This window comes from Sesamum indicum, linkage group LG9, assembly GCF_026168435.1.
Source record: "Sesamum indicum cultivar Baizhima isolate 11 linkage group LG9, ASM2616843v1, whole genome shotgun sequence".
NCBI lineage: Eukaryota > Viridiplantae > Streptophyta > Magnoliopsida > Lamiales > Pedaliaceae > Sesamum > Sesamum indicum.
The window spans coordinates 15,508,865-15,532,029 of NC_142665.1; the positions used below are offsets into that span (position 1 = coordinate 15,508,865).

Genomic DNA, 23,165 nt, shown 5'->3' on the forward strand with positions numbered 1-23,165 from the left:
TAAGAGTTTACTGTCTAATTAGCTCGACGGTGATTTTAGTATTAAATTTTTTCATAGCTATTGACTTATTTTCTTGTAGTGATAAGAAAACTAATAGAACATGGGGCTTATAATTAATAGTGAGTTTGTATATATTGTTAGAGTAAGAAGTGTAGGAATAGAAATGGAAGAAGCGTAGCTATACTAAGTATCGTTGACAGAACATGGGGATGGTGTTTGCGACATGCGTAAATGTAACAAAGATAACGATGGAAATTATAACCGTTAGTTACTTGTATTTGCCATTGACTGTGCCATGTATTGCTACTAATCGCAATGCATATACAATTTTGTGACTACAACTACCCGTCTCACCTTTGTTGCATTTCTATGAGGTTAAAGATGAAATTCCGCGTCGACAACGTTGCAATGTTTGCTTCTTCTGCCAAACTCCCTCCGTTGTTTGTAAAAGGATTTGCAGTAAAATGTTTGTTGCAAATTTCCGTCACCCTTTTGCAGTAAAATAAGATGAAGCTATGCAACATGTTGCATGTTAGGCAATGACATAACCATGTATGTCCTTACTATGAGAAATCAGAAAAGCCCCTTTTTGGAACCAAAATTCGGATTATCCAATAGAATTCCGAGCCGAAACTGAACTAGAGTAAAAGGAAGAATTTTTACAAGACAAAGTAAATTTCAACACATGTAAAAATTTGACAGTGGGACTGTTGACACAAGACAAAAAAAGCCAACAGTAAAAAAATTGAAAATCCAGCTAGTTATCAAGTGGCCGACAAGTTATCATGGCCAACAACTGGAAAAGTTGAAAGGATGACGAATGCAATCAAAAAAGACAAGAAGATGACGAACGTAGTGAATTCATAAAAAATCAAGTTTGAAGCCCGTATTTGAAGTCTGCGAACGACTATAAATAAGAAGGCAATGAAGCAGATGGGAAACATCAGAATTTTTCTCCTACTCTTCAAAACATCAGAGTCTTTTAAATCTTTGTAGTTTTAATCTTTCAGTTTATGTGGGTTTGCTCAACGAGTCAAGTCCTCTATTTTATGAGAGGTTAAACAATTGTCTCCTCCAATGGAGGAAATAATATTTATGTAATATTTCATATATTTCTTTAATAAAAGTTGGGCTTCTATTCAATTGTTGTCCAAAATTCTACTAAGTCCCTATATTTGAGAGTCGCCCTAGGGTAGGAAACAAAACAGGACTGTGTTGTCTGTTGCTGAAGGAGCTAAGTGCTTGTGAATCATCTGCTATAGTAGTTTGGTTGGAAGAAGTCCGTAAAACCAAGGACTTGGAATGCCCGAGAGGAAGGCGATAGAAAAGAGGTACAAATTTATAAGGACTTAATTTATTTCGGAAGCATGTTGGGTCATATTAAGAGCATGTGTATGGATTTAGAAGAGCATTTTCAATAGAAGGGAAAAATGGGCATTAATTCGGCTTAATTTGGCCAAATGACCAAAATTGCGAACATTTAAGAAGATAAAAGACTAATTTGCCATATCAAATGATAAGGACAGATTTGTCAAAACCCTAAAGATAAAGACCAAAAGTGCATTAAACCCTATATTATAAATTAATATGGTTTAAAATCATAGTAATTCAATACTATCTACTACGATCAGACAAAACTAAAACAAAAACTTAAGTTTTGTATGGTTAATCAACAATACTATGATTTTGCCTATGGTTAAAAGGAAGCTATAATTATAGCATCTGCTATATTTTTTTTTTTTACTTTTAATCAAGATAATTAATTATCATGAAGAATAATATTCTTTTTATAAGTGAATGAGAATACAGTTGTTGGGAATGACTAATGTTAGTCACCAAGTCTTCTTCTTTGCTCTCTTAGCCGAATTGTATGCTTATTTTAAATAACAAATCCATTGGCAACCTTTTTGTGGCTGGTAGAGAGTCCAACTTTCTCAAGCAACCAAGCTACACATCTATAAATAGCCTCAGCCCCTATGCATTTCAAACACACTAAAATCGAGAGCCTCTTCTCTTCTAGCTCCTTCCTCTTCTTTCACTTCTAAGTGTTATTTTTCGTCGTTGTTCCAAGCTTTCTTCTATGAGTACACGTGTAAGAAAGTAATAGATGCGTTAACCTTGGGGAGCGATTGGTTTATACTATCTGTACCACGGTAGTACCGAAATTTCGCTTTCAAGGCAGTAGTTTTCCAAGGCACGGTTTTTCATTTTCAAGCAGTTGAAAGCAAAATAGTGTTATAATGGCTGTTTCAAATGCTAAAACACTACCTGACCTCTCCAAGCTTGAACCACTTGACGGGACCAACTATAAATGATGGTCACAAAAGATACTCATATTTTTCGAATAACTGGACGTGGATTATGTGCTATTCTAGAATCCACTGGAAACTCCTACAAAAATCTCCATTCTTGCCATTACTACAGCAACGATCCCCGCAGAAGGGACGACCACAAAATCTGGGGATGAAGCAAAACTAAAATACGACAGAGACAATAAAACGGTGAGAGTTCACCTGCTTAATCATATGAATAATTCTCTGTTTGATTTATTTGTCAACTATAGGAGTGCCAAAGAAATCTGGTCTACAATGGAGGCAAGTTATGGAGGTGATGACGCTGCCAGGACAAAGTACGTCGTCGTAAATGGCTTCAATTTCAAATGGTCGATGATAAGCCCAAAATGGACCAAATCCATGAGTACAAGAACATAGTGAATGAAGTACTAAGCGAGGGAATGAAAATGTGTGAGATTTTACAAGCCAATGTACTATTGGAAAAATTTCCTCCTACTTGGAGTGAATATCGGAACCACTTGAAGCACAAGAAACTAACCCTCCAAGAATTAATCAGTCATATGAGAACGGAAGAAGCAAATCGTCTAAAAGATAAGGAAACTTCTCTCTCTTCTCTTTCAGTTAAAGCTAACCTTTTTTAGTCCGCTAGATCTAAAAATAGGTTTCACCAGAATAAAGGAAAACTTTTTCAAAAGAACAATCAAAATAAGAAGTTCAAAGGACCTGATGGCAAGATCCAAAAGAACAAAATATCATGCTACTGCTGTGAGAAACTAGGACACAAAGCGTACCAGTGCTACTAAAGAAAGGATCAACAGAAGTCAAGCCAAAAACCAACCACTAAATCTACTCAACAAGTCAACCTAGCCGAAAATGATGAGATCATCGCTGCGGTAGTTGTAGAAGCCAACCTGGTAGAGGATAAAGAAGACTGAAAACTAGACACTGGCGCATCCAGGCATTTCTGCTCCAACAGAGCCCTATTCCATGAACTACGCAACAGATGGCGAGTGTGTCTTCATGGGGAACTCTACAACCGCCAGATTCTTGGGTAAAGGAAAGGTCTTCGTTAAACTTACTTCTGGCAAAACACTTGCTTTGAATGACATATTATATGTGCCTTCTTTACGTAGAAATCTAATTTCTAGTAGTTTATTGAATAAAGCTGGCTTGAAAATTGTGTTAGAATCTGATAAGGTTATAATCACTAGGAATAATGACTTTGTAAGAAAGGATACTTATCTGATGGTTTATTTGTCCTGAACACTACTGCTACTATTAATAAATTTCATCCAGTTCTGCTTATTTATTGGAATCCATTGATATTTGGCATGGTAGATTATGACATGTGAACTATTTCTCTATTAAAAGGTTGAAAACTATGAATCTTATATTTCTGACAAAAATGGATGCTCTAAATGTGGAATCTGTGTAGAGGCAAAATACATAAAGAAACCTTTTAAGCTCATTACATCTAGAAGTATTGAATTACTAAAATTAATTCACTCGGATCTAGTTGATTTCAAAAATACATTAAGCAAGGGTGGTAAAAAATATGATATCTCCTTCGTTGATGATTTTTCTAGATACACTAGCATTTATCTATTAAAATCAAAAGATGAGGCTGTTGAAATGTTTTTGAAATTTAAAGCTGAAGTTGAAAATCAATTAGATAAGAAGATTAAAAGACACAGATCTAATAGAGGTGGAGAATACAACACTAAATTCTTAAAAGAATTTTGTGAGATTAATGGAATAATTCAGAAATGTTTGCACCTTATATACCTCAACAAAATGGCATAGCCAAATGGAAAAATAGAACTCCGAAAGAAATGATGAATTCTATGCTTTTAAGCTCAGGTATGCCTGATAATATGTGGGCGGAAGCAGCTTTATCTGCATGCTATATCCTTAATAGAATCCCACATAAAAATGAATAAAACCCCTTATGAATTATAGAATGGGTTTGCTCCTAACTTTAAACTACTTAAGGTGTGAGGTTGTCTAGCTAAATTAGCATATCCAAAATTTTAGAAAACAAACATAGGACCTAAAACCTTTGACTGTGTGTTAATTGGATACGTCCAAAATAGTGACGCATATAGGTTCATGTATTTAAATGATAACTCTCTTTGTGAATCAAGAGATGTTGAATGTTTTGAACTAGTTTTTCCATTGATTAAAACTTCTAGAACGGATGTAGCCTCTTCAAGCAATAAACCGTTGTTAACTTCCTCTAATTCTATTGTGAATGAACCTAGAAGAAGTAAAAGACAAAAAACTTAACATAGTTTCGGACCAGATTTCCTAACTGCTTTCCTAACGGAAGACCAAGTAAAGACAAATGAAGATTTTGTTTCAATGTTTCTAGTTGAAGATGATCCTAAGACATATACGAAAGCAGTAACCTCCATAGACTCTAGTTTATGGAAGAAAGCCATTAGAAATTAACTAGATTCTATAATGTTAAATCATACTTGGGATTTAGTAGATTTACCTATAGGTATAAAATGTAAATGAGTCTTCAAGAAAAAAATGAAACCAGATGGGTCAATAGACAAATTTAAGGCACAATTAGTGGTTGTGGGTTATACACAAAAGAAAGGCATAGACTATTTTGACTGCAACCATTAGAACTCTAGTTGCGCTATCAGCAATTCTTGGCTTAATAATCCATCAAATGGATGTAAAAAGAGCCTTTCTAAATAGAGACTTGGAAGAAAAAATATATATGGAACAACCAGAGGGGTTTATGGTACATAGCCAAGAAAATAAAGTTTGTAAACTTAGAAAATCACTATATGGACTAAAATAAGCACCCAAACAATGGTATGAAAAGTTTGATCATACTTTAAAAACTAATGAATACAAAACAAATGTATCAGATACATGTGTATACTCAAAATTGTTAGGGACAAATTGTGTTATTATATGCCTATATGTTGATGATATGCTGAATTTTGGCAACAATATAGAAATAATGATGAAACCAAAATATTCTTATCAGCACAATTTGACATGAAAGATCTAGGACAAGCTGATGTAATCCTAGGCATTAAAATTAGAAAAATAGAAAATGGGTTCTCTCTTTGTCAGTCCCACTACATAAAGAAAATTTTGGACAAGTTCGATGGTCAAGATGAAATACTAGTCAAAACACCCTATGACCTGAGTGTATATCTAAAAAAGAATAAATATGACAGTGTGCCACAAGCTGAGTATAAAAAAATCATAAAGAGTGTCATGTTTCTCATGAATTACACCAGACCTGACATAGCTTACGCTATAAGTAGACTAAGTCGGTATACCCATAATCCCAATAATGAACATTGGAATACACTACGTCGCTTGTTAAGACATCTAAAGGGGACTATAAACTTGAGTTTGCACTTTAATAAATTTTCCACAGTGTTAGAAGAATTTTGTGATGCAAATTGGGTTACCGATAATGATGAAGTAAGCTCAACTAGTGGATTCGTCTTTACTTTTCGTGGGGGAGCTATTTCCTGGAAATCTGCAAAACAAACTTATATAGCTCGCTCTACTATAAAATCTGAATTTATAGCTCTTGAATTAGCAGGTCCAGAAGCAGAGTGGCTGATAAACTTATTGGGAGATGTACCCCCAACTATGCCAGTGTCCTGCACTGTGACTCCCAAGCACTATGCCAAGAACTATGCAATTGCCAAGAACTATGCTTACAATATCAAAAGGAAACATATTCGTATCAAACATGAAGCAGTAAAAGAACTCCTAAAGAATGGAAATAATCTCCTTGGATTATGTGAGGTTCGAGAGGAACTTGGCAGATCCTCCCACGAAAAGACTAACTAGGAGAATTATCTTTGAGTCTTCGAGAGCAATGGGGTTAAAACTCCTTGATTGATGGAATATGGTATTGACCATATAAATCCACAGCCCTGTGTTTGGGTGGTCCTAATAAGGACTTGATGGATAACTCTGACTTTGTTATGGAAGATAGCCTCATAGCTCAGTTGTTGAGTAGTTTATAGACGTGATGAAGCTATCTGGATGAGTGTGGAGGTGGGCCGCCTTCTATGAAAGAAAAATGAAAGTTCTTTCTAGAGCACTAATTAGTACCCAAGGTATAAGCACATGGCCATTAATAGTGGTTAAGTAATTTGAGCTATCGAAAGTTCATACGTGATTGTGGGAGTCTCAATTTGAGCTATAGAAAGTTCAAGAGTCATATCACTCTCGTTAGCCAAATTGATTGCCTCACTTCATTACGCATTAATTCAATCGAAAGATATTAATGGTTAAGTATATCTCTTCACTCAGAAGTCATATTCTTCTTCTACATTAGTCATTTGTGGGGGATTGTTGGGAATGACTAATGTTAGTGACCAAGTCTTCTTCTTTGCTCTCTTAGCCGAATTTTATGCTTATTTTAAACAACAAATCTGTTGGCAACCGTTTCGTGGTTGGTACAGAGTCCAACTTTGTCAAGCTACACATCTATAAATAGCCTCAACCCCTATGCATTTCAAACACACCAAAATCGAGAGCCTCTTCTCTTCTAGCTCCTTCCTCTTCTTTCACTTCTGAGTGTTATTTTTGTTCATTGTTTCAAGCTTTCTTCCACGAATGCGCGTGTAAGAAAGTAATAGCTGTGTTAACCTTGAGGAGCTATCGGTTTATACTATCTGTACTACGGTAGTATCGAAATTTCACTTTTAAGGCAGTGATTTTCCACGACACAGTCTTTCATTTTCTAATAATTGCATCCGTGAATATTTCAAAATGGTTGATGAAATAATTAGTTAGCATGTTGACGCAGATGTTGGAATTAATTAGTCATATAAAACTATTGTCAATTTATTAAAAAAAAAAAGAGCTAAATCAAGTCAAACACTTGATAAGAATTATGATTTTATAAATAAGAGATGTTCAGTCTAGTGTCTCGTCCACATGTGGGATGAATGTAGTCTGTTTTAATTGGTATCTTCTCATCGACCATAATTAGAGTTGATTTCGTTTTTTCTACATATGGACGAAACCCTAGAGTAGATTTTTTGTTAGAAACTTATACATAACACTATTCACCCTTACACATATCAAAAGTAACAATAAAAGAACACATACAAAGCCAAATTAAATAGGTAGCATTTTTTTTTTTTAATCTTTTAAGTTCAACCAACAGTCTGAATACAATTAACTCATTAAAAAAAAGTAAACTAAACTAATTAATTTTATTTGTCTTTGTAGGTATGGCTCGAGGGTTCATGACAACAACCCGCCGGTATATGGCTGAGGAGGCATACATGGACGTGGGCAAGCGGTTCCACCACCGGCCAACCACATGTCGCCTAATGTTTTTTATGCTCCGGAAGCATCACACGCCTCCTCCCATAACCTCCGGGTACTTTAGGTGCGGCTCCATCATCGTAGATGCCGTTGGTTGACCCAATGCAGCTCACCCTTTCAGGCACAACATTCGATCAACACGTAGTAGTTTGAGGGCTTGCTCTCTAGCTCCATCCCCTAGTCCATCCTCCATTGCACCATTACTAGCAACCCCCTAGCTGGACTTGCAGGTTCATCGTATTTGTTGATGCAAGGTAATTTTCCTCACAAGTTTTCATATTTTTTTTAGAGAAAAGAAATTCTATATTATATTATTCATTAAAAATTCATATATTATATTAGGTCTGATCTGGCTTTTCATGTTGCCAACCAAAGTAATGTTCTCAGGCCACTACACGCAATCGTGGGCAATGTACACCAAAGTCCCACAGGAGGTGTGAGAGTTTTGGTTCCAAGAGCTCAAGATAATAATTTTTTTTAAATAGGATGATTAGCAATTTATCCCTGTGATATTGAAAATGAGCACATTACCCCTTATAAAAAAAATATAGCAATTTACCCTCCTTAAAATGAAGCAATTTACCTTCCTATATAAGGAGGTTGGGGAGGTAAATTGCTTCATTTTAAAAATTATAAGGGATAAATTATTGTATTTTAAAAAAATACAGAGAGGTAAATTGTTATTTATTTTTTCATAAGGGAGTAATTTGCTCATTTTCGATACCACAAAGAGTTGCTTACATTTTTCCTTTTTAAATATATAAACTAGATTTAAATTGCAAAAAATCTATATTAATCATTCTTTTCTTTTCTTGTCTCGCCTTACCCCGTGTATACCGGTGGGATTGCTCGACTATAGCCATGTTCTATGCTTTTAAATCAAAGACTACCAATTGGGTGCCCCTCTAGTTCACAAAGGCACGAGGTAAAAAGAAAGAAGCCAAAAGGTAAATTTCATTAAGTAAAAAAAAGTATAAGAGTACAATACATCTTGTTTAATCTAAGCGGTTTCCTCGACAAACCAAGGAATCCGCCATAAGCGATAAAGCGCATAAGTGCTAATAGCAGTAGGTAATTCTACACTAAGAATCCTCTGCTGCACATCTCGAACCATCAGCGCACCCACAGTGCGTGTATCTCTGTGTACTCCATCAAATCGCCTAATGTTGCGCTCATGCTAGATATGTTACACACACGAAGCTAAAAAAGAGCGCGGTAGGCCGTAGAAACATAGTGTTTGCCTCTCCATCTGCGAGCAACCCATAAGACATCAGTAGGCCAAGCTCGATTGGACCAATCAAATCGAATTATGCATCGAATCACTGTCAAACAGCCACGTGAATAAGTGCAGTAAAAAAAAAACAAAGAAGCCATATGGATTGATAAGTACGCCATATGGGTTGTCATGTTCAAGCACTGTGCTTTTACCCGACTTTCAAAAAAGGTCAATTAAAAGTAAGGTCAAATTAGTAGTCAATGTTGCATTGGCCACACTATTTATCGTGGGGTCCTTCTTGATAAACATGCATAGAAGAAGCTAGTAAGTAATTTATAATTTTAATTAATTTTTAATAAATTTTTTCAATTTTTGATATGTTTTTTTTATGTATTTTTAATATTTATAAAAGAATCTCAACTCGGCTGGCCGCAACAATGAAAGGAGGTGTTTCGGCTACTACAAGAAGAACACAGGCGGCTCCTAGGGCAGCCCACCTCTGGAGGGGGTTGCTGTAAGTAAAAAAATTAAGTCATTTTTGTTTTAATTTATAAATTTTAAATTTATTTATAAATTTGTAAAAACTCCATATAATTCTTTTTCTCCCTTTTTTTTTTTCCACAAGAGGCCTACCTGAAAAATAATAGAAGAGTGTGCCTCCCAGGAGTCTTCATATGCTCTCGGCTAGCAGTAGCAATGAACTGCAGCAGGATGAGCTGTGGGGTTGAACAAATCAAGCATTGCTCGAGATAGATGTTCACACACATGAAGATACCCCAGTTCTTTGGAAGTGCAGCCTCCGCCCCTAGCCCCAACCTAAGCCAAGGACACCCCATTAAATGGATCAATGTAACCACTTGTGGATGCCTCATCACTACGGGGCAAAATGCTTTTTTAGTTCCTAAATTTTAGCAGAAATTTTTTTGGTACCATAATTATAGCCAGTGTGATTTTTAGTCTCATAAAACTTATAATTAAGTATTTTTAGTCCCAAAAAGTCGTGTGTATTGTGGTTTTGAGACTAAAAAATTCCGAAATCATGCTTTTTTGGACGAAAAGGCGTGATTTTGAGTTTTATGAGACTAAAAATATCACCTACTAAGTTGTGGTACCAAAAAAAATTCTATCATTATTTTATGAAACTAGAAAAATATTTTGCCCGTCTCTAGATGACGTTCAGGATGCCAAACCATTAGATTAAGGTTTTGTTTTGCATTTTTAGTTTAATTTAAATTTTGTAAAATGTACAATTTTTATTTTTTATTAATAATAATAACAATTTATTTTTTCAAAAATAATTGTCTTCAATTTCACATTTAATTACAAATAAAAATATAATACTGAATATTAAAATAATTAATAATATAAAAATATAATTTTTAACAAAACATTAAGTGAAATAATTCCAATTGATTTTCCAACAAAAACTGCCAAAAACTACTGCCCCAGAACAACCGACGGAATATCTTTTGTGATGGATTTTCCGAGGAAATAGTTTTGCATGCAATGAATTCTCCGATGAATTTCTGTCGGAGCAGCAGTCTGGATGGCTGTCCGAAAATGATGGTGAATTTAAACCAAAAAGCTTTGTATAAAATTCGTAAGGATATCCATCAGATGTTGGATCTATTATGGGCTTACATGTAAAATAGTTGTGTTATAGACTGTCGAAATTTAAACTCAATAAAATGATCAAATAATCTTTCAGTAATTTAGATTTTAATAAATCTAATAATGTGAGCCTTTAATGTTGTAGAAACTAATAGTAAGTCTTGGGTCGCCTCCCTTCTTCTGTGCTATTTTAACTAGGCCTTGGAGGTGGGCCTATGGTCTGGAAAGGGTTTTACTAGGTTCTCTTCTTGGGCTGATCTTGGGAATCTTCAGGTGGGCTACGTCCTTATGGACGGAGGGGTTTGGACTTCACAACCTCTCTTGAGCCAAGTGCTCTTGAGCCGCTCACATCATAGTACAAGATGAAAAATACAAAATTTAATAGAACTAAAGTGCAAATGACTAATGATGAGTATGGCCTAATAGAAATTGGCCCAAAATAAAGTATCAAGCTTAGGTAATGACCCACCATCCCATAAGAGAGACAACATGTCTAAATCACTATGCTTGGCCCAAGACGGAAGCATCCTACCCCCCCCCCTCCCCCCTCCCCCCACTTTCTACACCAAAGTCCAGCAGGGAGGCCTGTTTTGTTGTAGCTGCCAAGTGGGGAAGCCCAATCCGAGGGCCCTTTAACCCAAGCCGGAAGAGGCGAGGTGCCCTCAGAGGGATGGACTACGCCGCTTAAGGGGACTCCTACCAGATAGGAGTTCACCTGAGCAAAGAGCCCCTTTTTTCCGAGAGTTTGTTGCTGAGACGGATAAGAAAGAGATTTATCTCCCAGATCCCATTTTTCCTGCCGAAGATTTTGATCCTTCTCACTAAATAGACCTACTTGGAGTCTTGTAATAGAAGAACTCTTTTTCTATAAAGGGAGTACCCCCCCCCCCAACAAACTCCCCGCGGAAGAAAGCTTTCAAATCTGCTTGTCACTTTTCTCATTCTAATTTCGTGCTTTTGCATACTAGACTCTCAGCTTTATCATAATTTCTTGCTATAATTCATTTTAATTTTTACATACTCTTAATTTTGGGAGTAAGTTAAGTATCGGAGTGCTAGCCCTTTGTTTTGCAGGTCCTCTTTCTCAAGAGCTTTCACCCAATTAGATTGATGGCAAATTAGCTGGGAATCCAGGAGTAATGAATTTTTAGATTTTCAGACAGACCAAGCATAACTTGGTAAAACAGTCATATCTCTTTAAATATTTATCCGAATCACAAACTGTTTTTTCTGAATGATAGCCAACTCAAAGGGCTTTCCAACAGCATATGGAACTCTACAACCACCCTCATATCCTACTCTATACATACCTAGAAATAGAGGCTTTATGTAGTCATTGGTAACATTAACCCTCACTCTCAAACTCACTTATTCTCTCATTTCTCTCTCGGTTTTTTAGGTGTTTTGGACCTATATTTTGCACTCCACATGAATATCTGCACTTTATCATTATTTTACTCTATTATTCTCACTTTAATTTAAGTTTTCTTTACTCTTTTTCAGTAAAACAATTATTGACTTAAGCATTGGAGTTGTAACTTTTATTTTGTAGGATTAGTCCCCTATTGATCTTAGAATTTTCCTTAAAAATCCTTCAACTTTGTAGTCTGGTAAAAAATCTGGAACTCATCAAATACAATTTTTATTTTCTATTTATTATTTTATTATTACAAAGTTGATTCTCCAATATGCAACTTACTTGATATGAAAATATAATTATGTAATTAATTAAAATTTAGTTTACCACTAATATGCTTTTAATTTGTTATTGATGTTTATTTGCTATTTTAGAGAGCTTAACCTTATTTTAGTAATATTAATTATACATCATTATATTTTTCTTTGTTGATATTCTTTTATAATTGTTATCTTTTAATTTATAAATAGTTTGAAATTTATTGATTTAGTAATCATTAGTTTCTTTTCTAAACTGAATAATACTTTAGTAGCACAATAATTACATTTTGTATCTTGTGGCCCAATAATTATATATAGTAATTATATTTCAATAACAACTATTATATTTAGAGTTTAAATTTAATTATTTACTACGATATTGTTTAAATTAGTTTCTGATTTCTATCTCTAGTTATTTTATTCTTGTTCATTGTTATTTTACTTCTATTATCTCATAAAAAAAATATATGAAAGTAACTTTTATATACTTTCATATTTTTTCTATTCTTTAGTTCTCTATAAAATTTATTTTAAAAATTAATACATAAATGAATTAAAGAAAAATAGTTAAAAAAATTCATTCACGTTGAGTTTGGCCTTGATAGCTTATTATATATATATATATATATATATATATATATATATATATATTTTAAATACCTTATAGACTTTATAGTTTGTGGATCTATTTTTTCCATCATAAAATACTATTTTGTCTTATTTAGAAGTACTCGTACATTTTAAATATGGTCGAGGTTACGAAATGATAAAATTAAAATTTTACCTACGGTACAATTATACACCAAATGTAATACGATTTTCGAGGGAGGTCTTTTTGCCAGAAAAATAGGCACTATCAATGAATAGTGCTTACCTTAAAAAAATAATATTTTTGGTATTTATATTAGTATTGGAAGTTATATGGTATAGTGGGTTGCATTTGTTTAATATGTGCCTCATATATATTAAATTACTTTTTTACTCTTGCAGGTTAATATTTTTTACCAATATACATCACTATCAGTTTACTTGAGTTGAATTACGATCACCTCTATATGAACAAATCAATAAGTCGGGTTTTCTTCCCTTCAGAATTATTTATGTTGTAACTTTTTAAATGACAATTTTGTAATAAATTTTATAATTAAATATTATATTAATCTTCTAGTAAACATTTGAGTTTATATATGTGTGAGAAAATGAAATCAACCAAAAACTATATTCTTTTTTCGCATTAAAATGATAGCAAACTCCAATAGTTCATAAATTAAATTAATAATATAAAAAAAAATAACGTTTAAGTAAAAGAATCATGAAAAATATTATCAACTCTTATCTATAAATATATATAATTAGCGTTCTACGGAAAATTCTATTTTTTTATAAAGATTAAGAAAACTTTTATTGTAGAGAATACAATTATTCAATTGAAATTTAATCTATAACTAATATGTTAATGTGCAACTATTATTAAATTCTATTTTTTAATAGTTTTATTTGTTATAATTATGAACTTTTTGCTTATTTTTGTAAAATTAATTGTGAAACATTAGTTTGCTTTGTTACTTTTTATTTCTAGCTCATGATATTATACTAATTATTAATTAATTATTTTTATAATTTGTATCGAATTGATACTATTTTTTCTTTTAAATAACATTTACTTATTAGTATTTTCTTAGCTCCACTATATTGTAGGGAAAAAAAGAGTATAACTACAATCTAAGACAAAATCATTTTGTCATAATAACTTGACTTCTAATTTAATAAAAATTGACAATTTTTATATGAATTTTTTTAATATTTATTCTTTATTATTATTATTATTTTGAAGTTTAACAATATCCATGTAATCAACTCTTTTTAAAAAATATTTGAAATCGTTCCTAAAAAATTAATTGCGTTAAAATGTTATCTATCTATTTATCTTTCAAAATATATTATTCGTTCTCTAAGTAGTTTAGAAAAATTAGGAATACCAAATAGTTTTCTTATTTGCTAGAATTTTATTCTTATAACTAATTATCATTTATTATTTCAGAAAGTACCAAACAAGGAAAAGTATTTGAGATTTACTCCCATTCCAATCATACCAAATAAATTGAAGAAAAACTATATTATTCTTTTCCTCCACCTTCCACTTTTCTGTTCCCCTCACTTGAACGAGACGTACTCTTAGACTCTTAGAGGTATTAAGAGTCTTAAATAGTCTTCCTTTAACAAAATTTTATTCTTTTATAACTAGTTTCAATCTATTATTAAAAAGAACACTTAAGAAGGGTACGCATATTTTTTACAATGAGAATAAACACATGAAAAACTCACACTTCCATATAAAGTATATAGATATAGATATAGTTAAGCAGCCGCTTTGGAGGCTTTGCTCCATCATCTACAGGACCTCTTGGGTGAAAATAGCCAATAAAGCATCACCTATAACAGAGTACATTGGCATTGACATTGACATTCTATATAAAGAGAACATTTCATTGACATTGGACTCATTTGAAGTCATTAATCTCGAATCTAAAGTTGGTCTCAGAATACAACACATTATGATTTTCCTTTATTAAGTTGGCTATACCAAAACAATCACCTCCTCTCCAACTTCATCAGCCGCATACAACTAAAACATCACATGCGAGCTCAATGCAACTCTGCTTCAGCCTTTGCGGATCGATACTTCTGCATTGTCTATTGCTCATGGTTATTGCAGTTCAACACTCAATTCCTATTTGTTTAAGTTCCCTTCACGTCGCTCAACCCAGGCGCCAATCCCGCTCTTTTCTTCCACAGTATTACTAACTTCACAAGTCGTACACAATTTCCCTTCAGATGAAGCCAACCTGTAACAAAACACTGCTATTAATGAAACTCAGTCTTCGGAAAGTAGTGGTAAAAATTATCGGAAACATTCATTCCAACAACCAGAATAATAGCCATATATATTATGTGCATGGATTGACCAGAACCTTAGAGAAGTCGAAATATTAAGGTAGAGAAGAGTGTGAACAAAGAATGTGTCAGAAGTGCGTGCAGTTTCACAGAGTATTACAGCTGCAGTTACTAAATGAATTTGCAGTTAATTTCATAAACAGAAACACCTAGTAACTTTTCAAATCATCCCAACAAAATTTGAGCATAAGTTTATCTTATAAGCACCATCATAGCATTGAATGGATACTTTTGAAGTCTTGAGCAAGATTGTTAGTGCCAACAAGAGGTCACTAGATATGCTCAATCTTAAGCAGACTTTGTTCGGAAAACCAATCCAAAAAGTAATATGATCTTTGCTTACTGCAATTAGAAGAAAAAGATAATAAATATAAAAGATTGTACAGTAGTAGATTGCTCATTGAATCAATGAATATGTTACCAATGGGGAAGCAGATTGCTGCACCCGGAACTGAACCCAACATCGAATTTCTTAAGCGCCAACTAAGTGAACCCCATGCTGTGGAATCAAAGAAGAAGAAGTATTACTGCTTCTCAAACAGAACAAAAACATTCTTGAAAATTCCTTAAATTTGTGTACTCACTATTAAATGAAATGTAGCAGGAGTAGCAGAACCAGCTCCAACTACATTATAAATATCATGTACACCTTGTTGTTCAACAAGCAGGTTTTGAAAACCATAAAAAGCAGCAGTAAACATCCCAAGGCGTATTCCACCAACTATTGAACCACGAGTGACTCTGATTGACCTTCTCTCCATTGCATCTCTCACGAGTCGATACTGTTCACGCTTATCTGGAGTGCTTCCAAGCTTCAACATTGTTTCTGCATCCCTGCCCTGTATACCAATACAAAGATTTCTAGATCAACAGGGCCCTCTGTGAATGTTTACAATTAAGAAAGATCCACTAAGGGACACTTCAGTATAGGAAAGATCCACTAAGGGACACTTCAGTATAGGAAAGATCCACTAAGGACAACTCAAGTATCAGCACATTCATCATATGCAATCCAATAAAAGAAAACAACTAAAACAAAAAAAAAATAAAATATTCAGCTATAAAAGAGTCGCATCCATGATATTGTTTGTTGCATATGATGAGATTTATATATGCATGTCAGTATTTCTCAGAGTCAGTTGCCTAGGTGAATGGCCATTAGATGCACAAGTCCTGCATATCAGATTATGGGAGAACATAAAAACATAAACACAAAAACCAAATCAGACTCATGAATACAGCTGATTTTATATATAGTTTGAAAGGAAAAGTTCTAACTAAGTTGGAGAAACATCATACTATGGGTTCTCAGTTGTCAATTGCCTGAACAAAGCCGACATAAAATAAAACTAAATGCTCATTTAGTATATAAATAGTGAAGGCTAGATCTAAAACTTACACACTAGCTGGCACTCTTTAGGACAAAATCTGCAGACGCTACTTTTGTAAGAAATTTCTTGATTACTTGGAAACCTCCAATGTGATCCACTTGAGATTATTAGCAATCAACAGGATTATAATTTAAAATTTGATATACAGCAATTGCCCTACTTTCCCTTAATAAGTATAGTGAACTTCTTTTATAAAGAAAAGGACAGCCTAGTAATGTTCTCTAGTATGGAGTTATTAATGCTAAATCTTCTATAGAAAAATCTTGTAACTTACCAAATTATTGGAGCCCTGAAATATAATAATGACCATAGGATAATGTACACCATTGGAAGAGTGTTACTCTTATTGCCCAATGCCAAAGTACAACAGCCCAGAACAAATTCCCAGCCATCCTCCACTGCATATAAATGCTAAGCCACACCATCTTCACCATCTCCTGCTGTACATAAAGATACAGGGCAAGATAATGACTGACGAAGAATTTCTGCTAATTTCATTTGTTGAAAACGTAAATAAGCAATACCAAAGTGTGCAAAAGCAAAAGAAATTCGCTGCCGGAAAGAGTTGAATTTATATGCAAATTGCCAATATGCTTTTTCCAGTCTATCAAGCAACTGAAGATAGAAGAGAAGGTCCAAGAAACCGAAGTTAAGGATCAATTATAAACATAATTAGACAATACCTAACTATAAAACAAGTGGGCTTGAGGGAGAAGTTCAAATGAGAATTAGAAAGTTCAATGCTTACCGCTAACTGCAATCTGGAAGATCTTGAATTGCGACTAACATTCAATGCCTCGTCTCAAGTGCTCACACTTCAAGACAGAGCTGTGGTCAATGAATCAGAACAATACAAGTTTACGCCACCTCAGGTTCATAAATTTTGTCCAGCAGCTCTCTTTTAATAGGAGCATTACCCCTTTCCATCATTTCAATTAGTAAGACATCAGCTTCTTCCCTGTTTCCAAGTTCATGGTACTTCCGTATGAGACAACCATAAACAATTTCATCCGGCTGAACACCTTTCTCAATCATCTCATAAAGCAAATCCCTTGCTTGCTGAAGTTGACCACCTCTAGAGAGCCCAGAAATTAAACATGTGTACGCATGAAGATCAAATTCAACACCAGTTTCAGTCATTACCCTTACCAGATCCAAAGCTTCCTGAATATTTCCCTGCTTCATGGTCCCATCAATCAGAGATGTATAAGCAATTTTATCTGGAAGCAAGCCCTTTTCAGGCATTTCCAGAAACAGCTTTCTAGCATCCTCAATGCGTTCGTTTTTACAAAGACCATGAATCAGTGATGTATAAACAACAACATTAGGTTGCAAATAAGCTTTCTTCATTCGATTAAAATAATCAATTGCCTCTTCGACATATCCCAATCTGCACAAACCATTAATCAATGAGCAATATGTCACAACTGTTGGAGCCATACCTCTCTCCTGCATTTCATTAAGCAGTTTCCGTGCCTCTGTGTCTTTCCCTGCCTTGAAGTAGGAATCAATAAGCGTTGTGTATATAATTTCACTAACCTCTATGTTATGTTCCTTCATCTCATTCAACAATGCATTCACATCTTCGAACCTCCCCATGTTACAAAGCCCCCAAATTATAGTTCCATACAGAAGTAAATCAGGTTTAACGTTATTCTCTTTCATCTTTTCCAGAATCCTCATTGCGTCATCAGTCCTTTTAGCTTTAAGGTACCCATGTATGAAAGCTGTATACATTTTCTCATTAGGCACTACCCCATCTTTCAGCATAGCGTTGAAAACTTCTTCAGCTTCCTTTATCTTCCCTTCTTCACATAAGCCGTTGAGCAACGCCGTGTAGGTGACAATATTTAACTTGAGACCAGCCTCCAACATCTCTTTTAAAAACTTCAGTGCATCGTCAATATTTCCCATCTTAAAGTTAGCATCAATTAAAGAAGTATAAGTAAATTCATTAGGTGTCAGACCAACTCTCCTCATATCAACAAAAAACTTAATAGCTTGCTGCAACATTCCTTCTTTACAGAAAGCATCAACGAATGTGCTATAAGTTACATCATTAGGTTTAATACATCTTTCCTTCATCTCCCTAAGAAACTGGAACGCCAGCGGCATCTTTCCATATTTACAGAAGCAATTAATCAATATATTGTATGTGATTATGTCAGGAAGACATTCAGCCTCTTTCATCTCCTCATACATACAAACCGCTTCAGACAATTCCCCAAGTTTTCCATGGCCATCTATAAGTGAATTATAAGTAACAACATCAGGGGAGACACCCATGTCTTTCATCCTCATGAACATGCTTCTTGCAGCTTTCAAGTCCCCTTCTTTACAATAAAAAGAAATCATAATGTTGAAAGTAAAAATTGATGGAACTATTCCAGCCCCACACATATCACTGAAAAACTTCTTCACCAGAACTCCATCAGCCACTTTCGAGAACTTATGCAAAAGAACATTACAAGACCTTGCCCTCGGAATAACTTTAAAAGTTTTCATCTGCAAGAAAGACTCCCTAGCTTCCTCTAGCATTCCCAATTCAACCAATACACTAAATAACTCATCAAATACCCCGTAACCAGGGATGCAAACATTTCTCGTCAACCACAAAACATCCAATATAGTTAAAGACGGAAATGGTTTGGTATCAATACTGCTTTTATGTAAAGTAACTAATCGTCTGAGAACATTGTGCGTGTCAGCATACATTCGCGAACAGAACAAAATGTGAGCAATGACACAATAATTCTCTGTTGTATGCTGAAATCCATTTCGCGATTCTGCCCACTTGAACAATTTCAAAGCTAATATAGGATCCTGTTTTAATTCAACCAACAATCTGGACACCCAAACTGGGGCTAAAACCGAATCAAATAATTGTACTAATCGTAAATCATCCCATCTCTCTTCATTTACAATTTTCCTGATTGTTTCTCGATTAAAATCCTCATCAGAATCGCTAAAACTCAGAGTTGTTGAAAATAAGAATCGAGAACACAAAAAATGTTCGGCCCAAGTTAATATATTTTCTGAAAACAAATAATGTGAAGAACCAAATAGTGATGAGCTTACAGCACGATACTGGGAGGTTTTGAGCCTGCTGAGGAAAATTAACATGGCTAAAATGTGCTTGCCTTTCTCACACTCACACACAGTGCACTTGTTCCGCGGGCACTGTTCACCAAGGAGAAAAAATGGCCGTAGCCGGACATTACTCGCGTTCTTTTTCTTTTGCGTCCATCTCCCCCACTCCCAAATGACGCATGGTACATTTTGACACCCATTTTTCCGGTGTTCTGTGCATCGTCTGTAACGGTGATTGTTGGCTGATTTGGGTCTAGGGTTGCAACTTTTTGGTTTTGCACGATTTTTGTTGGTTTTCTTGTGTTCTGACTTCTGGCGGCTCGTTGCAAATCCGCTGGTATGGAGGTGGAAGTGTTGACGGAAAGATTTGGGGGTTTATGCCAGGTCTTACTGTTTTGAGCTTGAGTTTAAGGGGGTGGGCCGAGGGATTTGGCGCAGAAATGGTGGTGGCGACGGCGGTGAGAAAAAAGAAAGACGGGGTGACCAAGAAGAAGGAAGCAGGCGGTGAAATGGTGAAGGTGGAGGGGGGAAAAAGGGGGAAAAAAGGGCAAAAAAAAGATAAACAAAGAAAAAAGGAATAAATAATAAGAAAAAGGGTAAATTACGTAAAACCCATTTATTGATGCGAAATTAGATAAAAAATTTCAAGATATTAAATTAAATTTAAAATAGAAAATAAAAACTAAATTCACTAACATTTATATATTTTATCTATATTAATACGTTTAAAAAACGCACGAGTTCAATAGATATGGACTATACTTAAAATTTGGGTCAAATCGATGCAAATTCTAAAGGAGGGATATGACAAAAAGGCGTTAGCACTCCAACGCTCAAATTAGTATTAGATTTGAGATTGAATAAAGTTAAAAAATAAATAAATATAATTGAAATCAAGATATGGTGAATAAAGTTGATGAAAAGTGTAAGAACACTTGAGAATGTGCTTGTGGAGTATTTAGAGAATGTTTAGAAAGTGTTTAGAGAGCGAGAGAGATGATTAAGAGAGTAAGAGAAGTGTGAGGGACGTGAGGGGGACGTCTAGAGATAGAGAAAGGTGTCAAAAATATCTTAGGAATTGCCTTCAGTATGGAAGAATAAACCTGTATTTATAGAGGGTGTCCTCTTCCAATAAGGCTATACACATTTCCTCCATTTGGAGGAAAAGTGGATGATGGTAGTTTAGACAGGTCATAATTTGTTTTTATCTTCTGTTAATATTGTTATTGAATGCTTATTTTCGGAGGGACCTTTCATCACTAAGGACTCTTAATCGCTAGGGAGTCCAAACTGCCAAGAAATCTAGGGCTTTGGGGGGATCTCCCTCGTCTTCAAGTAGTCTTAGCCACCACGGAGTGTCCTCCTTTCTAGGACTAATGTGGCTATTGACCTCGGGGCTGATGAGATGCCACGTTGAGAATGGTTGCCATGTGTGTGGGCTTTTTAGAGTGAATATTTCGTTGGGTTTTGATCATGGTACGTGGAGGGGGATGCTTTCAGCCTCCTCCCTTTGCAATATGTTTTCTGGGTGGCACAAAGGTTGCCTGCCAGGTCCCCTTGGGCCTCTAGTTTCTTTTTTCTTTTTTGATTGCTTGGGCCTTTTTAGGTCAGCCTATTTTTATGCACATAAATAGCCCCCCACTTCAATAAGTGAAGATTTTGACATTTACTAGAGTAGGTGTCTTTAGAGTTGAGGTCCAAAGAAGGAACTTTTTTTTTTTTTTTTCGAATTCCTGCAAAGAATGCCAGTAGCATAAAAATGATTAGAAAACTTACTTCGTGCCTGTATAGAGCAAAGCTTTTAATGAAGGTGCCTCCACGGAGGAGGGCTTAACGGGTGCCTTTTGTGCCTACTCTAGTATAGGGCTTTATTTCTCTGCAAGAGAATGATAAATACTAGAAAAATGTGTATATTACTAATAAATCTTGCAAAGTACAATTATTGTGCCTCCTCCTCGGAGGGCTTATGTGAGGAGGCCTCCTTGGAGCAAGAATTAGGAGCCTCGCTGGAGGAAGAATAAGGTGTCTACCAGATGCAGGGCATAGATAATTCCGCGGAGGAGGGCTTAGGTGCCTGCATGAGATAGAGCTTATGAGTCCCCCAGAGAAGAACCTAAGTGCCTGCCCGAAGGAGGGCTCCCCACGGTGGAAGGCCTCTGTACCTGTGTGGAAGACATGACTTTTTATGAGAAGGATGTCTTCCTCGTGAAACCTTTACAAGCAAACATATGTTAACACATCGAAGGTGGTAAAATAAACCTCCAAAATTATTGAATTAAAATATTAAAAATACTCCTTGAGGGAAGCTTGTATGTAAACATTTATTCGCTAAGGAGGATGCCTGCTTAGAGACAAGGCTTATTCCGTGAAGGATGCCTGCTTGGGGACAGGGCTTATTTTCTGAGGGGGATGCCCTCTTGGCGGGCAGAGCCTATTTTCTCAGGAGGATGCCCGTCTTTGTGCAGGAAATCTTTTAGGAGGATGCCTGGCTCGAGGCAGGACTTATTCTGAGAAGGCGTCTGGGTGGAGTAGGTCCCCATCCTCTCGTTCCTTGCATTTTTAACCAAGGACAACATTCTTGTACTCCCTAGCCTCCTTCAAGTTAATGTGTTGTTCAGTTAGTGCTAGGAGATTATAAAAGTTGAGAAGGGGCTTCTTAGTTAAGGCCTTGAGGTAATTTCCATCTTGTAATCCCTGCATAAAAGCTCATATTACTGTATTATATATAGCAGTAGGGACCTCTACGGCCACTAAATTAAAGCTTTCAAGATACTCCCTCAGTGATTTCCCTTCTCTTTGTTGTAAACAGAAAAAGGCTCATGATTGTCTTTTGACATTGTTTACTACTGGCAGATTGATGGAGAAAGAGAGAACCAAATTCTTCGAACGATCGGATGGACCTCGAAGGCAATTGATTGAATCACTATTTGATCGACCGTGTGAAGGTGGTTACAAACACACGACATTTAACCCCAGTAGTGTAACGGTGGATAAGGACAACATTCTCAAAGTAGGAGAGGTGCTCTTGCGGATCTGTGGTTCCGTCGTACTCCGGCAGGTTGGGCTCTTTCCAGTTGAGGAGTTCGTCTATCATGATTTCTTCACTAAAGGGGATACCATGCTACTCCTCCGAGGGCGTTCCCTCGATTTGGTACTAGACATCTTGGAGGCCTTTTTGCATGTATTCCAGACGTGCTAGCCACTAAGGAGGGACGTCCTGCTAGATTTTTTGGGGGGTTCCCTGACCTCCTACGACCATGGTGCAGGGGCAGGGGGTACCCTTGTACCTTCTTCTTTAGGCTGGGACTAGTGTCGCCATTTGCTCTCGTATGGCCGTCGTGATCATCTGTTGTATGGTCCAAAGGAGTCCTGAAGGGAGCCCCCCGAAGAGGTGTTTGAGGAGAGAGTGTAGTGCGGAGGCTCAGTCAGCGGGTCAGCATATCTAGGGGATCCTAGGACCATTGCCCCACTGGCGGGCGCCGAGGATGTTACTATAACTTGCAAAGCCCTGGCATTGCCAGGTACCTCCACAACTTTTTGCTTATTTCCAGAGTTGCTAGGAATCTCCATTGTTACTTACGTCTTCCACTCTGTGTTCCCACA

General features: G+C 35.6%; 2 protein-coding genes across 5 annotated transcripts; both read right to left on the bottom strand.

Moving 5' to 3' along the window:
- Window positions 1-14,574: 14,574 nt before the first annotated feature.
- Window positions 14,575-20,102, bottom strand: EMB2794 (Tetratricopeptide repeat (TPR)-like superfamily protein). Of its 4 annotated transcripts, none has more exons than XM_020696987.2 (6): window positions 17,221-20,102; window positions 16,997-17,087; window positions 16,747-16,909; window positions 15,666-15,920; window positions 15,503-15,580; window positions 14,575-14,972 (listed from the first exon to the last, which is right to left on the bottom strand). In XM_020696987.2, exon 1 carries the CDS (start codon window positions 19,593-19,595, stop codon window positions 17,331-17,333), a length of 2,265 nt encoding a protein of 754 aa, XP_020552646.1. In that variant the 5' UTR covers window positions 19,596-20,102; the 3' UTR covers window positions 14,575-14,972; window positions 15,503-15,580; window positions 15,666-15,920; window positions 16,747-16,909; window positions 16,997-17,087; window positions 17,221-17,330. The 4 variants fall into 4 exon arrangements, with proteins under 4 accessions (XP_020552646.1, XP_011090620.1, XP_011090621.1 ...); XM_011092318.3 differs by having other exon boundaries at window positions 16,747-16,912; XM_011092319.3 differs by lacking the exon at window positions 16,997-17,087.
- On the bottom strand, window positions 14,858-16,906 carry LOC105171283 (uncharacterized). The gene is made up of 4 exons (XM_011092338.2): window positions 16,814-16,906; window positions 15,666-15,920; window positions 15,503-15,564; window positions 14,858-14,972 (listed from the first exon to the last, which is right to left on the bottom strand). Exons 1-4 carry the CDS (start codon window positions 16,904-16,906, stop codon window positions 14,858-14,860), a joined length of 525 nt encoding a protein of 174 aa, XP_011090640.2.
- Window positions 20,103-23,165: the final 3,063 nt, after the last annotated feature.

What these genes read in the sequence shown, in the direction of transcription:
- LOC105171283 (XM_011092338.2), bottom strand. Translation starts at nt 16,906, where the DNA reads ATGGTGAAGATGGTGTGGCTTAGCATTTATATGCAGTGGAGGATGGCT. An exon ending in TTTGGCATTGGGCAATAAGA is followed by an intron (nt 15,921 to 16,813) that starts GTAACACTCTTC and finishes ATTGGTATACAG; the next exon opens with GGCAGGGATGCAGAAACAAT. An exon ending in AGCAATCTGCTTCCCCATTG is followed by an intron (nt 14,973 to 15,502) that starts GTAACATATTCA and finishes GTTTTGTTACAG; the next exon opens with GTTGGCTTCATCTGAAGGGA.
- EMB2794 (XM_011092319.3), bottom strand. Translation starts at nt 19,595, where the DNA reads ATGTTAATTTTCCTCAGCAGGCTCAAAACCTCCCAGTATCGTGCTGTA.